At 36.4% G+C, this 21392-nt stretch overlaps 1 protein-coding gene across 2 annotated transcripts in view; it reads left to right on the top strand.

Annotated features, from left to right (window-relative positions):
- LOC111160968 (Alport syndrome, mental retardation, midface hypoplasia and elliptocytosis chromosomal region gene 1) overlaps positions 1–21392 on the top strand; it is a 112809-nt gene that overhangs the window by 35836 nt on the left and 55581 nt on the right. Inside the window, exon 2 of one of the 2 annotated variants that reach the window (XM_022524374.1) lies at positions 17489–17599. The exons of the other annotated variant lie outside the window; for it this stretch is intronic. Coding sequence (XP_022380082.1) covers positions 17489–17599 — 111 coding nt within the window. The remainder of the gene's footprint in view (positions 1–17488; positions 17600–21392) is intronic. 2 annotated transcript variants of the gene reach the window in all.

Genomic DNA, 21392 nt, shown 5'->3' on the forward strand with positions numbered 1-21392 from the left:
TTTCTTTAAGTGGCACTGTCTTTCTGGAAAGCAATTTGGTAAAATGCATCAAGAGCTTTAAAAAATGTTCATATACTTTGATCTGGGAATTATGCTTCTAAAAAAACTTTATCCTTAGAAAATAACTCTGAGACCTGGATAAACTTTAATGCATAGAGATGTTCCCCACAGTTTTAACAAGAAGAAAATGATTATCTAAATTATGGTACACCCATATGATGAAATATCATGGAGCCATTAAAATATTTTTGAAGAATCTTAACCATCTAAGAAAATGTTTATGCAATTCAGTTGAAAACAAACTATATGAAAACATACAGTGTGATGTTAACATGTGAATGTACTTCCATAGAAAATGACTGTCAGGAATGACTGTCATTTTCTTTGGTTGTGAGATTATGTGTGATTTTTATTTTCTTCTATCTGCTTTTTTATGTTTTCCAAAATGTTTACAGTGAACATGCATTACATTTATAATAAATAAAAATATATGTTTTGATCCTTTCTTTCAATGGGATGCTTTTTATTAATACCCAATCCATTTGTAATATTACAACATAATTTCCTGCAGGTTTTCATCTTTACAGCAGTTCTTCTTTCTACTGTTTCATGTTTTTAACCTTCTGTTTATTTTAATTTTTATAATATGCACAGTGTCAACAATTTTATTTTGTTCTAATTTCCAGGTGTTAGTCTTTCAAGCCAATAATTCAGTTACCCACTGGAATACTATTTTTCAGGTGGTTTGTATCAAACAACATACACACATTCATAGACTGTGGTAAATAGAGGTGGCCCTAGGTCCATACCACAATGCCTAGTTCCAAATCCTGACTGCACCACTTAGTAGCTATGTAACCACTGACAAGTTGATTGCCCACTCAGATTCCCAGTTTATCTGTAAAATAGAGGGTAATAATAGTATCTACCTCATCAGATTGTGGTAGGGATTTAAAAGAGTTACATGTAAACACTTGAGAAAGTCCTGCCACATAGTAAGTGTTTGGAAAACGTTAGGTATTTTTAGTCATGTGTGTATGCATATGTATATGAATATATACATACTATCATGAGCATTTGTGAATTGCTCCTTTTTACCTTTTTATTCCTCTATACAGTTGTAATTTAAAAATTTAAATCTGTCTTATTCTTTGGTAATCAGAGTTAGTTTTCCTGCTATGCTTTGCAATTATTTTTAAAAGTTCCCATATTTTCAGCAATAGAAACCTTATTGATTTGTCTTCCAATCCTATTTTCCTTTTCCATATTTGGAATTGACGATCATTCATGTGGACTGGATGGAATGAAGCTTGGCTTTGTTCTAGGTGTAAAAGAAGTTCCATTTACATACAGATAGTTGATGTATTCCTTAACAGTTATCCTCATCTGTTGAATTATTTACGTTATTTATTAAAGTACCACCTTGGTAGAGAAGAAGCGGGGGAAGGGCAGGTAAGTATGAGGGTACCCTAAAGAAATAAAACTACATTTGTTTCATTGTAAGCTCTGTAATCCAAACATCTCTAATTCAGTTCAGTTAATTGATCTTCTCAGATTTGGCGTGAAAAGAGAGCTGCCTCTTAGGGAATCATGCATTGGGCTAGACACATATGTAATTTTGTAGTCCATAGGAGAACTATTTTATTACAAGTAAAACAGTCATTTGGCAATTTTGCTGTCATACACTACAGAATGAGAAATGTGTTCCTATAGAAAACAACTTGGCTTTAACGGATTAACTGTTCCTCATAGCTAATTCCAGTAATGTTGCCATAGCTCAGTTTCATTTCTTTGAAGAAGTGGTGTTTCTGTGGTACATTTACATTGGCAGAATGAGGAAAGACTTGGGGCAAGTTTGAAAGCATTAAGCTGGTCACTGAGGGACTCTTTTCAAATGACAAGATTTTTCATCAATCTAGCAGTATTCAGCGGAAACATGGTATAGTCTTAAGATCTGCATCTTTAACTGGAAAGTTTTTAGTGTTGAATGTCAAAAACGGGTGGGAGAGGTAAGCCTGATGAAAAATTACATTTTCCCTGGTCTTTGGTTCTATAGCTCTGTAGAAACACTGGATTGATTGTGAGGTCCCGTAGGTGTATTTCAGATCTGGAAGTAGAGTGACAGCTCAAAATACTTTTTTTAAAAAATCTGTGGTATTTATCTGCAAAGCAAAGGCTTGGGGTATTTTTGCTAGTTTTAAGGGAGAGGACGAGGTAGGCTTGAAGGGGAAAAAATTAGCTTTCAGAAATGAGCATGTTCAGTAGCTCAGGTGGCAAATCTTTCTTTCTTCTACTGACGTGATGAAGCTGAGTAGGTCACCATCATTTCCAGACCTGGTACAATACCTTTGGCTAATCCGTAGTCTTCCATGTACTTAGCAGTTCAGCTGGAGGCTTTTTAAACCAGAGTATTTAAATATACAGAGGAAGTTATTGTACTGGTGCTTGTTGGTAAGGCTGCTGTGTTCTTTCTTATCTTCCCAGGGAGTTTGGTCCCTTTGTTTAGCTTCTGTTTCATTTGTTTACAAAGTTATAGGCTTTGAAGTAGGCAGCTATATAGGACTACCTGAAGAGAAGTGTAAAGCAAGAAGGTAAGCAATAATCCTCATCTCACTACCTTCTTAACCTCAGTTTCTCAGCTAGTGTCATTCGTGAATTTTGCTTTTTTCTCAGAGGCTCTGCACTGCCTTGCTTACTGCTATCCTAATTTTCTGGGGAAACTTCTGTTGTTTTGTGCTTGCTTTCTGAACATTGAACTATTGTGATGTTGCATGATGTGCTAGTGGGGAATTTTCAAATTTTTAGATTTTTTAATTTTTTAAGATTTTATTTATTTTTTTGAGAGAGAGTGAGAGAGCACACCAGAGAGAGAGAGAGCGAGCATGAGTTGGGGGCAGGGGCAGAGGGAGAGGGAAAAGCAAACTCCCCAGTGAGCAGGGAGCCCAATGCAGTGGGGCTCAATCCCTCAATCCCAGAACCCCAGGATCATGACCTGAGCTAAAGACAGACGCTTAACCAACGGAGCCATCCAGGCACCCTGCTAATGGGAAATTTTTTTAAAAATAATTTTTGATAGGATAATTTTTTTGATAGGATAATTTAATGACACATATAATGTTGTTTTTCTGTTTGCTCCAAAATAAAAATATTTTGCATATTTGGTTTCCTTAATATGGAACTTGTTCCTAGGCAACTGCCCTTCTGTAGACATGGCATTATGATTGCAAGATGTGTACCATTAAGACTGTGATAAACTCAGTGTTATCTAGTACAGCAATGAAGTAAATAGCTCTGCCATAAGATTGTTTAAATTGTCATAGCTGAAAAAAATTGCCCTATAGAAGTAGCGGTAACAAAATACAAACACACACATCAGGCATAATTCCTGATAATAACTTCCTCAAGATTTTTAGGTGTTGTAAATAAGATTGTTCAAGTTGCATTTACTTTTTTTTTTACCATTTTAACTTGTATGGAGGGAGAATAAGAGGAGTGAGCTATTTGTGGCATCCACTTAAAGAAGGAAATGTCAGTGTGACTGTGAACTGACACTTTTGTCAATTTCAGTTTTTAACCTGGCTACTTTGATTTTTTTTTTATTTCATTACCTTGGATTTTAGAGTTCTTGAGTTGATATTTTTTAAGATTGACATCTCTAACCTTTTGGTTCTGAGCAGTGCATTGCCCCTGAAATTGGTTGAGTCACTTCATATTCTTCTGAGTTCACCACCTGTCAAAGCTGAAGAGATCTGTCCCTTTTACTTTCTGCTTCCTGGTCCATTTTCCTGTGCTCCGTGGTCTTCTACTATTTGTGGTAGGCTTTTCCCGCATTTAATATGTGAAACCTACCATAGATTTTGACCCTTAAAGTTACTCAGTTTTAAAAAAGCCTTTGGGACTTCCACTTCAGTCAAAGAAGTTGTAGCTGGGATAAGACTTGTTTCCCTCTGCCTCACGTACCTTGTAAACAACTAGGAACTGGGTAAGAGATCTTAAACAACTGTTTTCAGATGTTGGGCAACAGGTAGACAAGACTGTGATCCCTGAGAAAAAGGGAACAAATGAAGTTAGCCCTATAGTTACTCTGGCTTTTTGCTTGTGGGCAGTTTCTGGACCATAGCATTGTAAGAGGGAAACCAAGCAGAGCCTACAGTTCTGTTGAATTGGTGAGACAGAGATAGGAACTCAGGGAGGTCTAGGTGGCAGGAATTTGTAGAGCAGAGTACTGGGAGAAGGGGGCCACTCAGAAATAGTTCCAGAAATCTACAAAAATGTCCCCTTTATCTTTGGCGATTCAGTACAAATCTGTGCATATGTTGAAGAAACACCATGGGGCTGGCCAAAAATATTGCTCAAGAGCTGTAAGTTGAAAATTTACTGGAGCTCATACAGGACTGAGAGACATTTGAGTTGCCACAGCAAGAGATGAGAGACCTTGTTGAATACCCAAACTATTAAATAGAACCCCAGAAGGGTCATATTTTAGTAATAGGGCTACTGTTAGCCCTAAAGTAAGGTGTACTCTGAACCCTAACTAAAAAATTCAAGCCAAGCTTTGAAAACTAAATAGTTTAGATGCATGACAAAACAAGCTTCACCCTTTGAAGGAAGACAGTAAAATCAAAACATTCAAAAATATAATGGTTATAATGTCTGATATCCAAAAAACCACTAGATAGTCCAAGAAGCACTGAAATGTGACCCATAATCAGGAGGAAGTCAGTCAATAGAAACAGACCCAAAATTGGCGGTTATAGAATTAGCAGACAAGGAATTTAAGACAGCTATGAAACTGTGTTGAACAATTGAATGAAAAGCATGAATATAGTGAGGAAAGAAATTGAAGACCTATCAAGAACCAAATAGAACTTCTGTAGCTGAAAAGTTTAGTATATGCAATGAGAAAGTCACTGGATGAAATTAATAGCAGATTAGATTAGACTCCAGAAGAAAAGATCAATGAATTTGAAGATCTAACAATAGAAATTATCCAAGCTAAAATGGAGAACAGAAAAAAGTGAAGAAAAGAGCTTCAGTGAACTGTGGGACAATATCAAGCAGACTTGTATACATGTAATTAGATTCCCAGAAGGAAAGGAGAGAGAGGATAGTCATAAAAAATAGTGGAAGAAATAATGGCTAACATTTTTCAATTATGATGAAAACTATACACCCATAGATCCAAGAAGCTCAATGAACTCTAAGAGGGATAACCACAAAGGAAACCACAGTAAGGCTATTACAATCAAATTGCTGAAAGCCAGTGGTAGAGGGAGCATTTGAAAAGAAGCTAGAGGGGGAAAAAAGACATATTATATACAGAAGAGCAAAGATAAGAACTGATATACATCTCATCAGAAACAATGCAAGCAAGAAGACAATGGAATGACATCTTTAAAGTGCTAAAAGAAAAAAAGTACCATCAACCTCAAATCTAATTAAAGCAAAAAGAAATGAAGGTGAAATATATTTTTTCAGACAAACAAAAACTGAGAGTTGTCACCAGCAGACCTGAACTATAACAAATATTAAGGGAAATTCTTCAGGCTGCAGGAAAATGATTCCAGATGGAAATCTGGATCTCTACAGAGTAATGAAGAGTGCCAGATAAGTGTGGTAAGTGTGGGATAAATATACAAGACTTTTTCCCCCTCATTTTAAAATTTCTTTAAAAGTTAGGTGATTGTTTAAAGCAAAATTAATAATCTGTTATGGAATTTGTAAGGTATATAGATCTAAAAGATATGACAGTATCCCCAAGGGATGGAAGGTATAAAATGGAAGTATGCTGCTAAGGTCCTTATAGTGTACATATAGTGATGTAATATTGCTTGAAGGTAGATTGTAATAAGCCAAAGATGCATCATATATGACTCGGAATAACCATCATGAAAGGCATAACTAACAAGCTAATAATGGTGTTAAAAGTGAATACTAAAATATACTCATTTAATCCAGAATAAGACCAAAAAAGAAGAGCAAGGAAAAGATGGGAAATGTAAAAACAAATATAAAATATAAAGATGGTAGATTTAAACACAACCATATCAAAGTTACATTAAATATAATTAGTCTGACTACTACAATTAAGAGGCTACATAAAAATGCAAGATCCAACTATGCACTGTGTATGAGAGACCAACTTTAAGAGTAAAGACACAGGGGCACCTGGGTGACTCAGTGGGTTAAGCCTCTGCCTTCGGCTCAGATCATGATCTCAGGGTCTTGGGATCGAGCCCCATACTGAGCTCTCTGCTCTCAGTGGGGAGCCTGCTTCCCCCCCTCTCTCTGAGGGCCTCTCTGCCTACTTAACGACTGAGCCACCCAGGTGCCCCTGCCTTCCTGCCTACTTGTGATCCCTCTCTGTCAAATAAATAAATAAAATCTTAAAAGAATAAAGATGCAGATAGTTTAAAAAAACAGATGGAAAAAATATGTCATGCAAACACTAATAAGAAGGCTGGAGTGACTACATCAATATGAGCCAAGTTAGACTTCAGGACAAAGAATATTACTAAGGATAAGGAGGGACATTTCATAATGGTAAAGTGGTCAGTTCATCAAGAACACAACAATACTAAATATGTGTGCTCCTAACAAAGCCTCAAATAAACAGAAGAAAAGAAAACCAGATACAACTGAAAGGATAAATAGACAAATCTACAATCAGAGTTGGATGTTTCAACACTCTTAACTCAGTAACAGATAGAATAAGTAGACCAAAAAAAAAAAAAAAATCAGTGAGGAGATAAAAAACCTGACCAACACTACTATACCTAACCAACTGTACCTAATTGATATTTATGAAACACTGGACCTAACATTACCAGAATATATTTTCTTTTCAAATTCACTAAAATGGACCACATTCTGGGTCATAAAACAAGCCTCAGCATATTTAGAAGAATCAAAACAATACAAAATATATTTTCTGACCAAAATGGAATTAAATTAAAAATCAATAACAAAGGTATCTGTGAAATTCTCAAATATTAGGAAATGACACAGTACACCCTAAATAAACCATGGGTCAAAGAAGAAATTAGAAAATATTTTGAACTGGGGTGCCTGAGTGGCTCAGTTGGTTAAGTATCTGACTCTTATGTCAGTTCAGGTCTTGATCTTAGGGTTTGAGTTCAAGCCCTGCATTGAGCTCCATGCTGGGTGTAGAGCCTATTTGATAAACAAAAATTTCAACAGAGTGATAATGAAAACACAACATAATGAAATTTGTAGGATGTAGCTTATACAGTACTTAGTGGGAAATTTATAGCTTTAAAATAAAGAAGATCTAAAATCAATAATTCAACAGTCTACCTTAACAAGTAAGAAAATGAAGAGCAAGTTCAACCACAAGTAAGAGGAAGAAAATATTATAAGAGTAGAAATCAATAAAAGAGAAAACAATAAAGAAAAATCAATGAAACCAATAGCCAGCTCTTTGAAAAGATCAATAAAATTAATAAACCTATTGCTAGACTGATACAGATAAAAAAGAAAAGACAGAAATTAGCACAAATTACCAATATCAGGAAAGGAAGAACAGACATCACTATAGATCCTGCAGACATGGAAAGGACAAAGGAATATTGTGCATAACTCTATGCTGAAAAATTCTTCAACTTAGATGAAATGGAAGAATTCCTTGAAGGACACAGATTACCAAAATTGACTCAAAGAGAGCTAGAAAATCTGAATAGCCTTATATCTATTAAAGAAATCGAATTTGTAATTAAAAATCATCCCATAATTAAACTCGAAGCTCCAATGACTTAAATGTGTATTCTACCAAATATTTAAGGAACAAATCAAACTTGTGGAAAATGGAGGAGGATAGAATTCTTCCCAGCTCATTCTATGAAGTTGGCATCACCATGATCTCAAAAACTGACAAAGATATTACAAGAAGAGAAAACCACAGATCAATATTCTTTATATTCATACACATAAAAATCTATCACCAAATATTAATAGATTTAAAAAATTAACCTCACAGTATACACAAACAGTAACTCATAATGGATCATAAACCTAAATGTAAAAGCTAAAATTATAAAACTTCTAGAAGAGACTAGGAGAAAATCTCCATGAACCTTAGATAAAGATTCCTCTATCCAACACAAAACATGAACCAGAAAGCAAAAATTCATAAAATTCAACTTCACCAAAATTAAAAATGTGTGCTCTTCAAAAGATAACATTAAGAAAATTAAAAGGCAAGCCACAGACTAGGAAACATATTTGCAGTGTACATTTTGGATAAAGCTTGGTATCCAAAACATACTTTTTAATACCCTACACCTCCTGTAAAAAGAAGACAAACAATCCAATTTAAAAATAAGTAAATGAGTTGAACAAGCAATTCCCCCCCCAAAATTTGTGCATAAATATGAAGCACTTGAAGATTTACTCAATATTCTTAGTTATCAGAGAACCACAAATTAAAACCACAATGAGATATCCCTACACATTAACTTGAATTAAAAAAAAATACCAAGGGTTGGTGAGGATGTGGAGCAACTGGCACACCCATACAATGCTGGTAGGAATGTAGTTGGTGTAGCTACTGGAAATTGGTACAGCCAATTGAAAAATAGTTTGGCTGTTTCTTATAAAGGTAAACATATACTTACTCATAACTCAACTATTCTTTGTAGGTAGTTACCTAAGAGGAATGAAAACTTAACATTTCTATAAAAACTTGAATGTGAACATTATCATAGAAGCTTTATCTATAATAGCCCCAAACTATAAGCAACCCAAATATCCATCCATGCATGAGTAAAGAAACAAATTATGATATATCCATTCAGTGGAATACCACTCAACAACAAAAAGGAACAAACACATGAATGAGTATCAGAAGCATTACTTGAGGTGAAAGAAGCTGTCACAAAAGACTGCATACTGGATGATTCCAGTCCTGTGAAATTCTGGAAATGGCAAAACCGCAGGGACTGAAAGCAGGTTTGTGTTTGCCAGGGTCCAGGCGTGTGGAGAGGGAATTTATTACCAAGCGGTGCAAGGTAACTTTTGGGGGTGATGGAAATGTTCTATAACTTGATTGCACTTTAGGTTATATGTATATATATGTTTGTCAACATTCATTGAATTTTACACCTAAAATGCGTGCTTTTATAGTATATAAGTTATACTTTAGTGGGAAGTAGAAAGAAAGTTGATTTTCAAAAAGTACGTTGGAGGTAAGGATGTCAATTCCATGTTAAAAAAAAAACCCAACCGGGGCGCCTGGGTGGCTCGGTGAGTTAAGCCGCTGCCTTCAGCTCAGGTCATGATCTCAGGGTCCTGGGATCGAGCCCCATATCGGGCTCTCTGCTTGACGGGGAGCCTGCTTCCCTCTCTCTCTCTGTCTCTGCCTGCCTCTCTGTCTACTTGTGATCTCTCTCTGTCAAATAAATAAATAAAATCTTAAAAAAAAAAAAAAACCCAACCTCGTGGGCAGTTCAAAATAGAGGTTCTTAAGAGCTTGAACTGTTTTTTGGAAGGTAAAAGAGGGGAGGGAGCGGGGGAAGGTAAAGGCAACATAAGCAGCCCTGATACAAAATATGGTCTCAGTTGAATGCTTTGTCCCTAGATCCTGCCTTTCCTTCTAACCCCTAAAATGAGAAGAGCTTGGGGAAATTCCTGCTACAAAGCTGAGCTTATCCAACTTCTTTATCTCAAAGGAGCAAGTAATCCAATTTGAGGACCTTAAAATCAAAGCAGTTACCTTTCTAAACCAAGAAAACTTCATAAACAACTACATTACAGCTTTATTGCAGGTCTTACGAACCTGGCTCATTACATTGGATCTCCTTGGAACACGAAGCAAGATGGAAATCTAGAATGAAGAAGCTAGATAACTTTACAGCTCTCTGTATATAAGTGTTTAAATCACTCAGCCTATTTATTTCCTGTCTATTTCTGGTCATGGAATGGGTTCTGAAGATAAGACAAGATGGTGAAGACAGATCATTAGTGGGGAGGTAAGATACAAGTTTAAAAACAAAGCAAAACAAAATCCTTTAGTTGTTTTCATTGTTTGAAGTGTTAAATATTCCCTAACCATTGAGCATATGAATTGTGCAATGGAACAAAACATTTGGTACCAAACACAGTTCCATAAAAGTTGTTAAGGGCATTAAAAAAAATAAAAGTTGACCATATCAATCAAAACATTCTGAAACTCTGAATCTAGTTCTCCTGGCTCTCTCAGTTGTGCATATACTGAGTTTGGAATACTTAAGGCATGGTAGGTCTTTTTTGGCCTGGTCTGTTTTACATTAAAATAATTAATTCTTTTCATAGTAAAGGCTGAGTCCCAACCCTTAAAGGTCTTTGAACAAATTGTTTCAGAACAGGAATTCCAAATATAAATTATTTCATTGCAGAATTCTATAGCAATTTGTCACTTAAAGCTTATTTTATGAGCTTCATTCTTAAGATGCTACCATATATTAAATTTAATACTCACTGCAGTCTAAACTAAGACTCAAAAATATGTGTAAATGTAGATTTTTTTCCAATGCAGGCAGGCTTTCTCATCTAATTTGGGGCTCTAAGAAATAAAATAAGACAGGCTAATCCCAGTGTATCAAGTCTGAGACTGAAATTTTTTTACCTTTACTGAAAAATCATTGATTTGGTCATGCTAAGAGGGAGAAATGGTTCTTTCAGTTCAAAATTTGGCAGAATCAAGCTAATCCTTTAAAGTATGCTTGTGATTTGGCTGGTTATATGTTATTGGTTATTACACTTGATTTATAAGACACACACTCACACACACACACACACACACACACACACACACACACACACTCCCATTCAACCTTTCCAGTCACCTGTAGGACTTTAGGCTCTCTCTTCCTTTGGCATTTGCCAGTTAAATTAGCATTATAAAAATGAGGTGGGGGGGGGGAGGATATAGTGCTGCAATGATAGAATTTCTGGGACTACCAGGCAAAGAAAAATACTGAAAGATTGGTAATTCCTGATTCCCATTTTCAGATATTTTGGTCATCTATACTAAGCCATGCTGTCTGTTAGAGCAGTGACTCCTTGTTTTCCTGAGTCCCATGGATACAGGTTATTTATAAAAGTTAGAGGAAGAGGAGAAATATATGGGAACCTTACCTTCTTCTCACACCCCCCCATTTACCACCTCCTATTGTTCTCCTTTCAGCGTTTCTTAATTTGAATTTCAGATCACCTGGAAGAGTTAGGCCTCATTCATCCATTAATGATTCATTCACTCATTTAAAAACCTCATTAAGTAATATGAATTAAACAGATCAATACCTAGCTAAATAGTTTTTAACAGATGGTAAATGGGAATTTTCTTTTGGCGGGAATTTTGATTGGGCAGAAATCTGTAGCTTTTAGGTCACTTGAGTTGGATGAAGGCTGTTTGTTTAGACAACAGGGAGAAAAAATGAAGAAAGAGGGTTGAGAGGGAGTCAGAAAGGATGTTGGGAGGCCATCAAAGATAAAATAGTAGGTTTTGCTATGGGCTTCTAATGGGAATAGTATAGAAACTTGTAAAGTTGGTTTAGTGTGTCTAGGTTGATCCAGCATTTCTAGTTCTGGTATCTTCTCAGCTGAACTTTCTCTCCTTTCCTGGGAGGAGGAGAATGAGATTTGTGTCTTCATAAGAATTTCCTAATCTGTGGTATCTTAGAATACATCTAGCTTTGCTACTCAAAATATTTTTTTCCCTATACCGGCGGAAAAATACTGGCGGTAGTAAGAAGATTTGGAGAACTAGCTAGCTTTTACCACTAACCAGCGAGATGACTCTGCACTTAGTCTCCCTGGATCGCTTTTGGTTTTTCACCTGTAAAATGAAGAGGAAATAGATAATCTCTTAAAATGTCCTTCATCTAACAATCTTAGATGATTATATAAACCGTGAATGATGTGATAAAACTCTCGTTAGGGATTTTCTATGGACTGAATTGTGGCCCCACAAAATGAATATGTTGAAACCCTAACCTCCACCATAATGGTATTTGGAGATAGGGCCTATAAGGAGATAATTAAGGTTACTTGAGGCCAGAAGGGTGGGTCCCTGATCCAAGAGGATTTGTGTGTTTGTAAGAAGAGCTCGCTAGAGTTTGTATGCACGTGCGCTCATTCTCTCTCTGAATGCTCAGAGTAAAGGCCAAGTGAGTACAAAGCAGTCACCTACAAGCCAGAAAGAGCTCTCATCAGTAACAGAACGCTGCTGGACCTTTGATCTTGTATTTTATAGTCTCCAGAACCATGAGAAAATAAATTTCTGTTGTTTAAGCCACCTGGTCTGTGGTATTTTGTTATGGTGGCCCAAGTAGACTAATACAGGATTTAACCACACTGAGTACATTTTTTACAAATTGAATCTGTAGTTTATGTGATGTGTAACTGAGGTAGGTAACTTCTTTGTGCTAAAACAGGAAGCAAAATGTTTTAACCTGGCAGTGGAAGGAAGACTCCACCATTTCTGTTTTTCTCTGAGCTCCTAGATCCTGGGGAATTATGGTACTGAGTTGGATGTTATGAGTAATTTAGTTGGATCACTGAGCTGAGTAACAGAAGAACCTGAGCATAGTTGAGAAGCAATCATAATTTAATGGCAAAAGAAAAGAACCATGCCAGGTAGCTTTTCTTTTCCCATATCTGTGTATAATATAACCTTGTTGAACACCCATTTATAGTAATTAGCAGTATATTGGTAGGGATGGATATCATCTTGTTAATGTCACCTCCTACAAATCTCATTCTAAAGAAGAGCGAATTGCCAGAGTGGGGGTTTGCAAATGTCTAAGGCTATTTTTTTTAAAGATTTTATTTATTTATTTGACAGAGATCACAAGTAGGCAGAGAAGCAGGCAGAGAGAGAGAGGAGGAAGCAGGCAGAGAGAGGAGGAAGCAGGCTCCCTGCCGAGCAGAGAGCCTGATGTGGGGCTCCAACCCAGGACCCTGGGATCATGACCTGAGCTGAAGGCAGAGGCTTTATTTAACCCACTGAGCCACTCAGGCACCCCATGTCTAAGGCTATTTTTTTAACCTGTATTTAACCATTGCCGTGGTATGGAGGGGAGATAGGATTTATGGTAAAATGTTAAGTAAACACAGTTTTATCATAGCTATACCCCTCTCCCACAAATATATGTCTAATCTGTTTTGGTCTGCATCAATAGTCTCAAAAGAGGGACGTAGGAAGTGGCACTGCCAACGGACTGGGGAATGCCCTGTTCAGATTCACATTGCTTTTCTGTACTTTTGCTGATCCCATGCAGCTACCTTTCCCTGAGAGCTAGTACTATTCACCTGATGGTATTGGCTGCCAGTTGACAGAAAGGATTCACCTAGATTAGGTGGTTACTTCCTCTTCCTGTCTACAGACTTGGAAAAGTAGAGTTTACTTGCCTCCAAAGGTTTCTCGGAATGTAGTGGTACAAAATGTTCACAAGTAGGAAAATTCCTTAAAAAGCTGTGTCTGGTTACTCTCAGATAAACATTTCCATTAATATTTCATTTCATTTTGAATGCCTTTCTTGCTTGTAGTATTTTTTTTTTTTCAGTGTATGTAGGTGGCTTCAGACCATACCGTAGAGGTATTTTCCAAAAAGCTTCAATCTTTGTCTTACTATGAACTGTTTTCCTTAGTTCTTGTCACTAAGCAGCTCCTCTCAACAGGCTCAAATCCCTTTTTCTACTTTAATCTGTCTCTGATTACGTTGACGTCGTACATCCTTTTGGGAACTCATACGTGTTTTAATAATATATTGAAGAAGAAATTGCCTATTTCTTCCCTCTGTGCATTGGGAAAATAAAAATTTTTGTTGCTATTTTTAGGTAATACGTATTGAATGTTCCCATAGTCATTGCCCTGTACAAAGAAGTTATCACACACAAGATACAATCTCCTGTGCTCAGTGATGTTTATTCTGTTTCAGTCTACTTTAAAATGCTTCATTTCCCAAGTTCTTTTCCCCCATGAAACGTTGCTTGTAGGTATTTTGTTTTTTTCAGTTCCATATATGTGTTCTTTAAAAAAATTTTTTTGAAATTCTTTTGTTGAAAAATAACCAACGTATAATATTGTATTGGTTTCAGGTATACAACATAGTAGTTCAGTATTTACATACATTATGAAATGGTCACCACAATTAGTCTAGTTACCATCTGTCACCGTATAAAGTTGTTACAATATTATTGACTACATTCCCTACGCGGTACATAACATAGCCTTGTACCTCCTAATCCCTTTCAGTGACTTGGTTCACCCCTCCTCACCCCCTTCCCCTCTAGCAACCATCCATTTGTTCTCTGTTATCTGTGAGTCTGTTTGTGTTTTGTTTGAACACATTCATGTTCTTTATGAAGTATACTGGATGAGCATTTGTAAATGAGAAATTAGAGCCCAGATTGTGAAGGCATAGTTGTATTCTGTCTCCGAAAAGTCTGATTTCTTACATCTTCAGACATCTGTCCTAAACACAGTAGAGTTGTCAAGTAGCAATCTCTCCCATCTTTGCCACAGATATTTTTCCACCACACCAACTGCCAAAGTGAGTGTTGCTGGGGGCAGGTAAGGAACAGGGAGAGTGTAGACAACTCTGCATCTGCTTTACCTGTTATGAGGGCTCTTGAGGACAAATACTCAACAGTGCCTGAATTCATAGAATGTTAAATGTGCAAGAGACCACAGCAAGTTATCAGGGTTATCATACTACTTTCTGTTACATCTCCGAGCCCTTGCTTATTATGGAGTACCTTTTCTCCAAGGCTGCCTGGCAAAATGCAGCTTATCCTCTAGCACCCTATGCCTTGAATTCATCATCCCTTCATCAGTGATGGTATATCATTGTAAGAATCTGTATGTAATTTGCCCTACTATGTGTTTTGAATGCCCTTTGACATACTCCCTAATATAGTGGTTAATTTGTGTTCTCTTTCTCTTTACCCTACACATTTTGAATGTTTGGTTGAGTAGATAAGATTATGGTAAGAATGATGTGCACCTATATTTTAGAGGGATAAAGAAGATGATTGAAGGTAAAGCACTTTTGAATGACTTTCATCTCTAGGGATTTTGATGGGAAACAATTTTACTGACACTTTTAGGTTTCTCAAGTCATTGAGGAAGAGAATACACAACTTAGTTCTGTGTCGTGGAGAAGCCATCGTGGTATTTTAAAGACATGCTAGTATATATGTTGTGTGTGAGTCACACAGCAGTGTGATTCACTTTGTTCTCAGTCAGCCAAGGGTCATGTTATGGAGATATTTGTGTAGGTGTCATTATAGGGGAAGATTGGTATCTTACTGTCCACATAGTGGTTGCTGACGTTGACTCTACCAAATTACAAAGTGAAAAATAAAGAGGTGAAGTTCATTGTTAAAGATAGTATGTGGAGGGCACCTGGGTGGCTCAGTTGTTAAGCAGCTGCCTTTGGCTCAGGTCATGACTTCAGGGTCCTGGGATCAAGTCCCACATCGGGCTCCCTGCTCAGCAGGGAGTCTGCTTCTCCCTCTCCCACTCCCCCTGCTTGTGTTCCCTCTCTCACTGTCTCTCTCTCTTTGTCAAATAAATAAATAAAATCTTTTTAAAAAATAAATAAAAAATAAAAATAGTGTGTGGAGTGCCTGGGTGGCTCAGTCAGTTAAGCGTCTCCTTTCTACTCAGGTCATAATCTCAGGGTCCTGGGATCGAGCCCCCAATGTGGGCTCCCTTCTCAGCTAGAAACCTGCTTCTCCCCCTGCCTGCCACTCCCCCTACTTGTGTGCTCTCTCTCTCTCTCTCTCTCTCTGTCAAATGAATAAATAAACTCTTTAAAAAATAGAGTGTGTAGATTTTAGGTAGTAGTATTTGTATGAATGTGTCTAATTCTTGTCTTCCTGATAATTCCTAGTCAAGAACAATTAGAGAAATGCTCTAAGTGGAGCATCAGTATCTTATCTCAAGTTATAAGGTGTTCAGGTACATATGATGTGGAAAGCAGAAAACCTGGAATTTCTCTTTTGCTTTTTATCTTCGTACTTTTAATGTAGGTCATCCAACACTTGAATACTAACATCGACAATCATTTGGCTTTATGGTCATTTTTTTCAATGCCTTTGAGAATTTGGTTCTTGGAAGAAGGTAATTCTTAGCACTGCTCCTGGTTTGTATACATTGTTTATTTTGGGACCTGTCTGATGTTGTGGCCACCTGTGAGAACTTTGCATATTTAATTGTTTGAGATGGGTGACTGAAGTACTTGAACAGGATCTTTTCACTCAACTGCTGATGACTGACTAGAGAGTACTTTAAATACAGAATGTGCTCTCCATCTCAACAGCATATTATTAGAAATACATGACCTATGGTATGTCCCCCTAAAATTTAAATTTTTAGAAAGCAGAATTGTACTGTATCCTACCCATAATACTGTAAATACTCACATTAACACGAACCACCCCCAACTGTAGGGTATTTATCCTTTTTACACAATGTGCTAAAATGTGTAAATTAATTTATTTCATACAAATTGACATATAAAGTTGTTTCTAACTAGAATTGTTTCTAGAATCAACCATTAATCAAGGCTATCCCTGGTTTGCTGCCAGATCCAAACCTCTACTATATTAAACTTCATTTAAAACTATACAAATTTCTTGATGCCATTGTATTTAATGCTTGAGAGATTGTATTTGTTGGCCATACTTTTATCTAAAAACTAAAATAATTTTTCTGGTTTCAGAGTCTTATTTTTATTTATTCAGAGTATTTATTTTTATCTTATTGTTAATGTTTGCTCTTGCCCTTTACCTCTCCAAACCCTACCCCTTTTTCTAGGCCAAGCTGAAGAGAAGCAGAGTTGATCAGATTTTCTTCTGTCCCTGTAGGTTCATTCATGGCATTTCGGACTTAGTTTATAGCACTCAATTTCTTTTGCCTGTGAGTTAGTTGTGAACACGCCTCCCTTCTAGAGAGGTACCATGGTGTTTTGGGCAACCTTGTATTTCCTGTAACCTTTTGCAGTACTTTGCCCTGAGATATTCAGTATTTGTTGAAATTATGGGTTTTGTTGTTGTTGTTTTTCTAAACTAGACTTAATGAATCAGTCAGTAACTCGACTAAAGTCAGTAACTTTAAACAGGTTTAAATGAGGACTCAAGCAGTCACCATGCTGGTTAAGGCTTTGTCCAGGTTGCTGTTCCGATTTCATTATGTATTAACTGTGGAACTACCTCATCTGTAAAATAGGACTGTGGTAATAGCATTACTCAGACTCTTAGAGTTGTTGATGAGGATTGATATAGACAATTTGTTTAAAACATTTATCGTGCTGCCTCACATATAGGTTCCCCTCAATCATTCCAGCTATAATTGCTAAATGCAGTCCGTTGGGCTAGACTCAGCCATATCTCAGGCATCTAACCCTGCGTATAAAAAATATCCAATAAATAACTTGCTTGAGTTGAATTGATTGATTGACCCTATTTTTATCTTCCGTTACAGCCCACTGTTTGTAACATGGAAGATCGGTCGAGACAAAAGATTGCGTGGATGCATAGGTACTTTTTCTGCCATGAACTTGCATTCAGGACTCAGGGAGTACACACTTACCAGGTGAAGATCAATTTTTGTTACCTCTGCTTCTACATTAAAAACAAAACAAAACAAAAAAAAACTTATAAGACTTGAACCTGCTACTTTAACTCCTTTGCCTTTACTAAATTGCTAACATTCTTGACTTCTTTCACATCAGATTTTTCCTTCTCTTCAACCATTTGCCTTATCTCTGATAAAACATTATTGCTATATTATCATAATATAAAATACTGTGATTACATGTATTCTGCCATAGATGTTTTAAAGTGTCTTCCTTCAGAGGCCAGCTTATTTTGTGTAACTTGAAAGTCAGTACCCAAATGTCAATGGCTTACCAAAATGTATTATTTCCATAATAACACTGTGTCTTCTCTGTTAGGCTTTTTAAGAATTGTTGAAATCTGTCATCTTACACATGTTGCTACACTTTTGTGTACTTTTGTAGTGAAGGGGAGAACCTTGGAAGAAAGGGATGCCACAGCCTGGCAGCGTAATCATTCACATTCACGCTTTACCCAGAATTAATTGTAGCTTACTTATTTTGTTTCCTCTAACACAAGGACAAAGTAATGAATGCCTCATTGCAGTTGTTAAGACTTTGTTTTTAATTTCCGAACTCACAAAAAGCTATCGAGCATGCCATCTGTTTTTTTTTTTTTTTTTTTGGTTCAAGTTTAGATTTCTAGCAATTTAGGTTCCAAAATTATTTCAAAGAAGAAAATTCCTTAAATAATAAGCTATTAGTAAAGGAATTTCCTGTTTTTCATATTTCAGGGTGATTATCTGATACAGTTTCTATAGTTGTAATATACACAAGTATCTGTCCAGCAAGAAATTGGTCCTTGCTGACTATTGGTACTTGGGGCACATTGCTTAACCTCTAGTAGTTAAAGTAGTAATTACAGGATTTTGTTTTACATACTTAATAAGGATGTTAGGGAGGTGTTAGGGGAATGAAATAATACTCAGTCACTACTTTGCTTCTGGATTAACATTGTGGAACATTCATTATTTTATTTTAGGGTTACATAAATGTGGCTTGTGCTACCAGTTAATAAAATGCTGGTAACCGAGTTTAGCATTCTTATATTTGAAGGTGCAGCTCACAGGTACAGGGTTTTCTTAGCTTACAGTGAAACCTGGAAAGGAAAACAAAGGCTTTGGAGGGTCACCTTCATTTTTTTATATTTGCATAGGCATTAGAATTGAGTGTTTGGACTTGATTAAGAACATACAAGCAGTAAAGGGGTCAAAACACATATTCTGGAAATGAATTGAACTTGCTAAAGATAGTGTAAAGTCTAGTCTAATCAAGTTAGATTTTTTTTCTTGACATGAAATACTGCGGATAATTTTGGGACTTCAGCAAATTCTGCCAGTGACTACCTCTTTGGGACTGGTACATACGAAATTACTCCTTTAATAGCTAATCAAAGGCAATTTATGACACATTTCCTAAAATAAGTAGTTATGAGGAACTTTGGTTCCTTGGTTATTGCTTGGAAAAAAGGATCCTATGGCTAAATAAATTTGGGGAACACTGGTTAAGCCAATTTAAAGAGCTGTGCTCACTGCAGGACTTCTCAGAACCTTTCATGTTAATAGTGTTGTGAATCTCCAAGAGTGAGATCTAGAATGCAGCGTTTCCCAAACTTCAACTCTTTTGACCACAGAACACTTTCTTTGTTAAGATTATTTATTATTTGACAGAGAGACAGAGAGAGAGAGCACGCACACACAAGCAGGGGGAGCAGCAGGCAGAGGGAGAGGCAGAAGCAGGCTTCCTGCTGAGCAGAGAGCCCGATGTGGGGCTGGATCCCAGATCCTAGGATCCTGAGATCATCCACTGAACTGACTAAGCCACCCAGGTGCCCGAGAACCCTTTTATCCTACCACACCATTCATTGTCTTATGCCATCAGTATCCCAAGGAACACATTTTCAGAAATTTACAAGTCTGTCATAAAATTTCCATTTTTCTTTATGTTTGGGGAGTCTAGGTGGATAGTACAGAAACCCTTTGTACTTTGTAATGACACTGTGGCAGAAATCCCAGTATCAAATGTTATATACTTTAGAAAATCCTTAGTGGTGGTGACTGTAGCAGCACTTGGGTTTTGTTTAAAGAAAATCTGAAATTCTTTTGCCTATAGTGGTAAGACGGGATGAAATACTCAACTTCTCCACACTTGCAGATTGGTCTCTTAGGGATATTACCAGAGGAATTATAGTGGGGTTTTTGGGGACAATAATGTGATTCTGAATGAATCCATCAAATAGCTCAGCTTGAAAATTTGCTGACATTTGTATACATGGTTACCCTCATTGTAGTCTATGGCTCTTCCTGTTCATTTTTCAACTTTTTTCCCTCATGTTTTTATACAACTTCCTGAAATAGTGTACGGCACACTAGATGCGTATGTTTGTGTGTGTGTGTATACACATGTTCATACCCAATCGTTTCATTTCTGTTTGGCTTGATTCTTTTTGCTTACATGACAATAAGAAAGAAGTTATTTGGAAGAGATGAACAAAAGAAAATGCGTCTTACAATATACAGTTGTTCTTTTTTTCTAGATTCATCTTAGAGTCGAAACTACAGAGTCAACTTTAGAAAAGTCACCACATAATGCCTTTCAGTCTAATAAGGGGCATTTACCATTTCTGCTGTTGATGGTATTATTATTAATAGCTGCCATTTATTAAAACTTGCTACATGTTGATACTGCAGAGAAGCTTTATATACATGCTACTCACAACTCTTAGGTATCAGTACCACATTTTAAAACTGAAGAAACTGAGGTTTATGGAATTTGAATAATCTATCCCCTCACACATCTAGTAAGCAGTAGAATCCATCTGACTGCAAAGTTCTAAGCCCTTAACTAAGACATTTGAGATAAAACAAAACCATTTTTTTCTGAGAAATTATGTTTTGCAGGTTTGTCATGCAAATAGTGAGCTCAAAAGAGAGTTACTACAAATTGTCTAAGTCATGGATCGATAATTCGTCACAAAAATCTAGCTAGGAGTTAAGACTGAAATTTTGGAACATTATTTTAAATTCCAGAAAATCTGCAGATGGAATTATAAAAAATACATAATACAGGGTTGTATAGACTAGTCAGAGGAAAACTGACTTGGATTGATACTGAAAAAAGGGACAATGCTTATTACAAAAATATACTTTGGTGTGATAGGAAATTGCATTCTCTGGGACCTGTAAATAATGGACTAGACATTGAGAAGAATACAGTTTTTTTAAACATGACAATTAGGGATTCTTGGAGTTCATTCTTCAATCTTAAAAACCCATAAATCACAAAATTTACAAATGGAATCAAATGAAAACAAAAAATGAACTGTGAAATTAAAGACTCACCAGGTAGAGAGGTATTTTAAAAAAATTATCAGAGTATCTGGCTTTTCACTGTCTTCATCTGTGATTAGGTAGACTGTTGTTTTCAGAATATTACTCGGATATACCTTTATTTATTGTGAAATATATATAACATGAAATTTATGTTTTTTGGAATTTACCATTGTAAATTTACCATTTTAACCAATTTTAAGTGTACAGTTCTGTACATTAAAGTGCAACCATCACCGTCATTCATAACCAAAATGTGTTCATCTTTCCCAACTGAAACTCTGTAGCCACTAAACACTAACTCCCTGCTGTTCCCTCCCTGCCCCGGGCAACCATCATTCTACTTGCTGTCTCTGAATATGACTCTTTTATATACCTCATATAAGTGAAATACAGTATTTGTCTTTTTGTGATGTCTTATTTGGTATAGCATAGTATCTTT

Source organism: Enhydra lutris, unplaced genomic scaffold (genome assembly GCF_002288905.1).
Source record: "Enhydra lutris kenyoni isolate GAN:26980312 unplaced genomic scaffold, ASM228890v2 scaffoldscaffold80, whole genome shotgun sequence".
In the NCBI taxonomy this organism is placed as follows: Eukaryota; Metazoa; Chordata; class Mammalia; order Carnivora; family Mustelidae; genus Enhydra; species Enhydra lutris.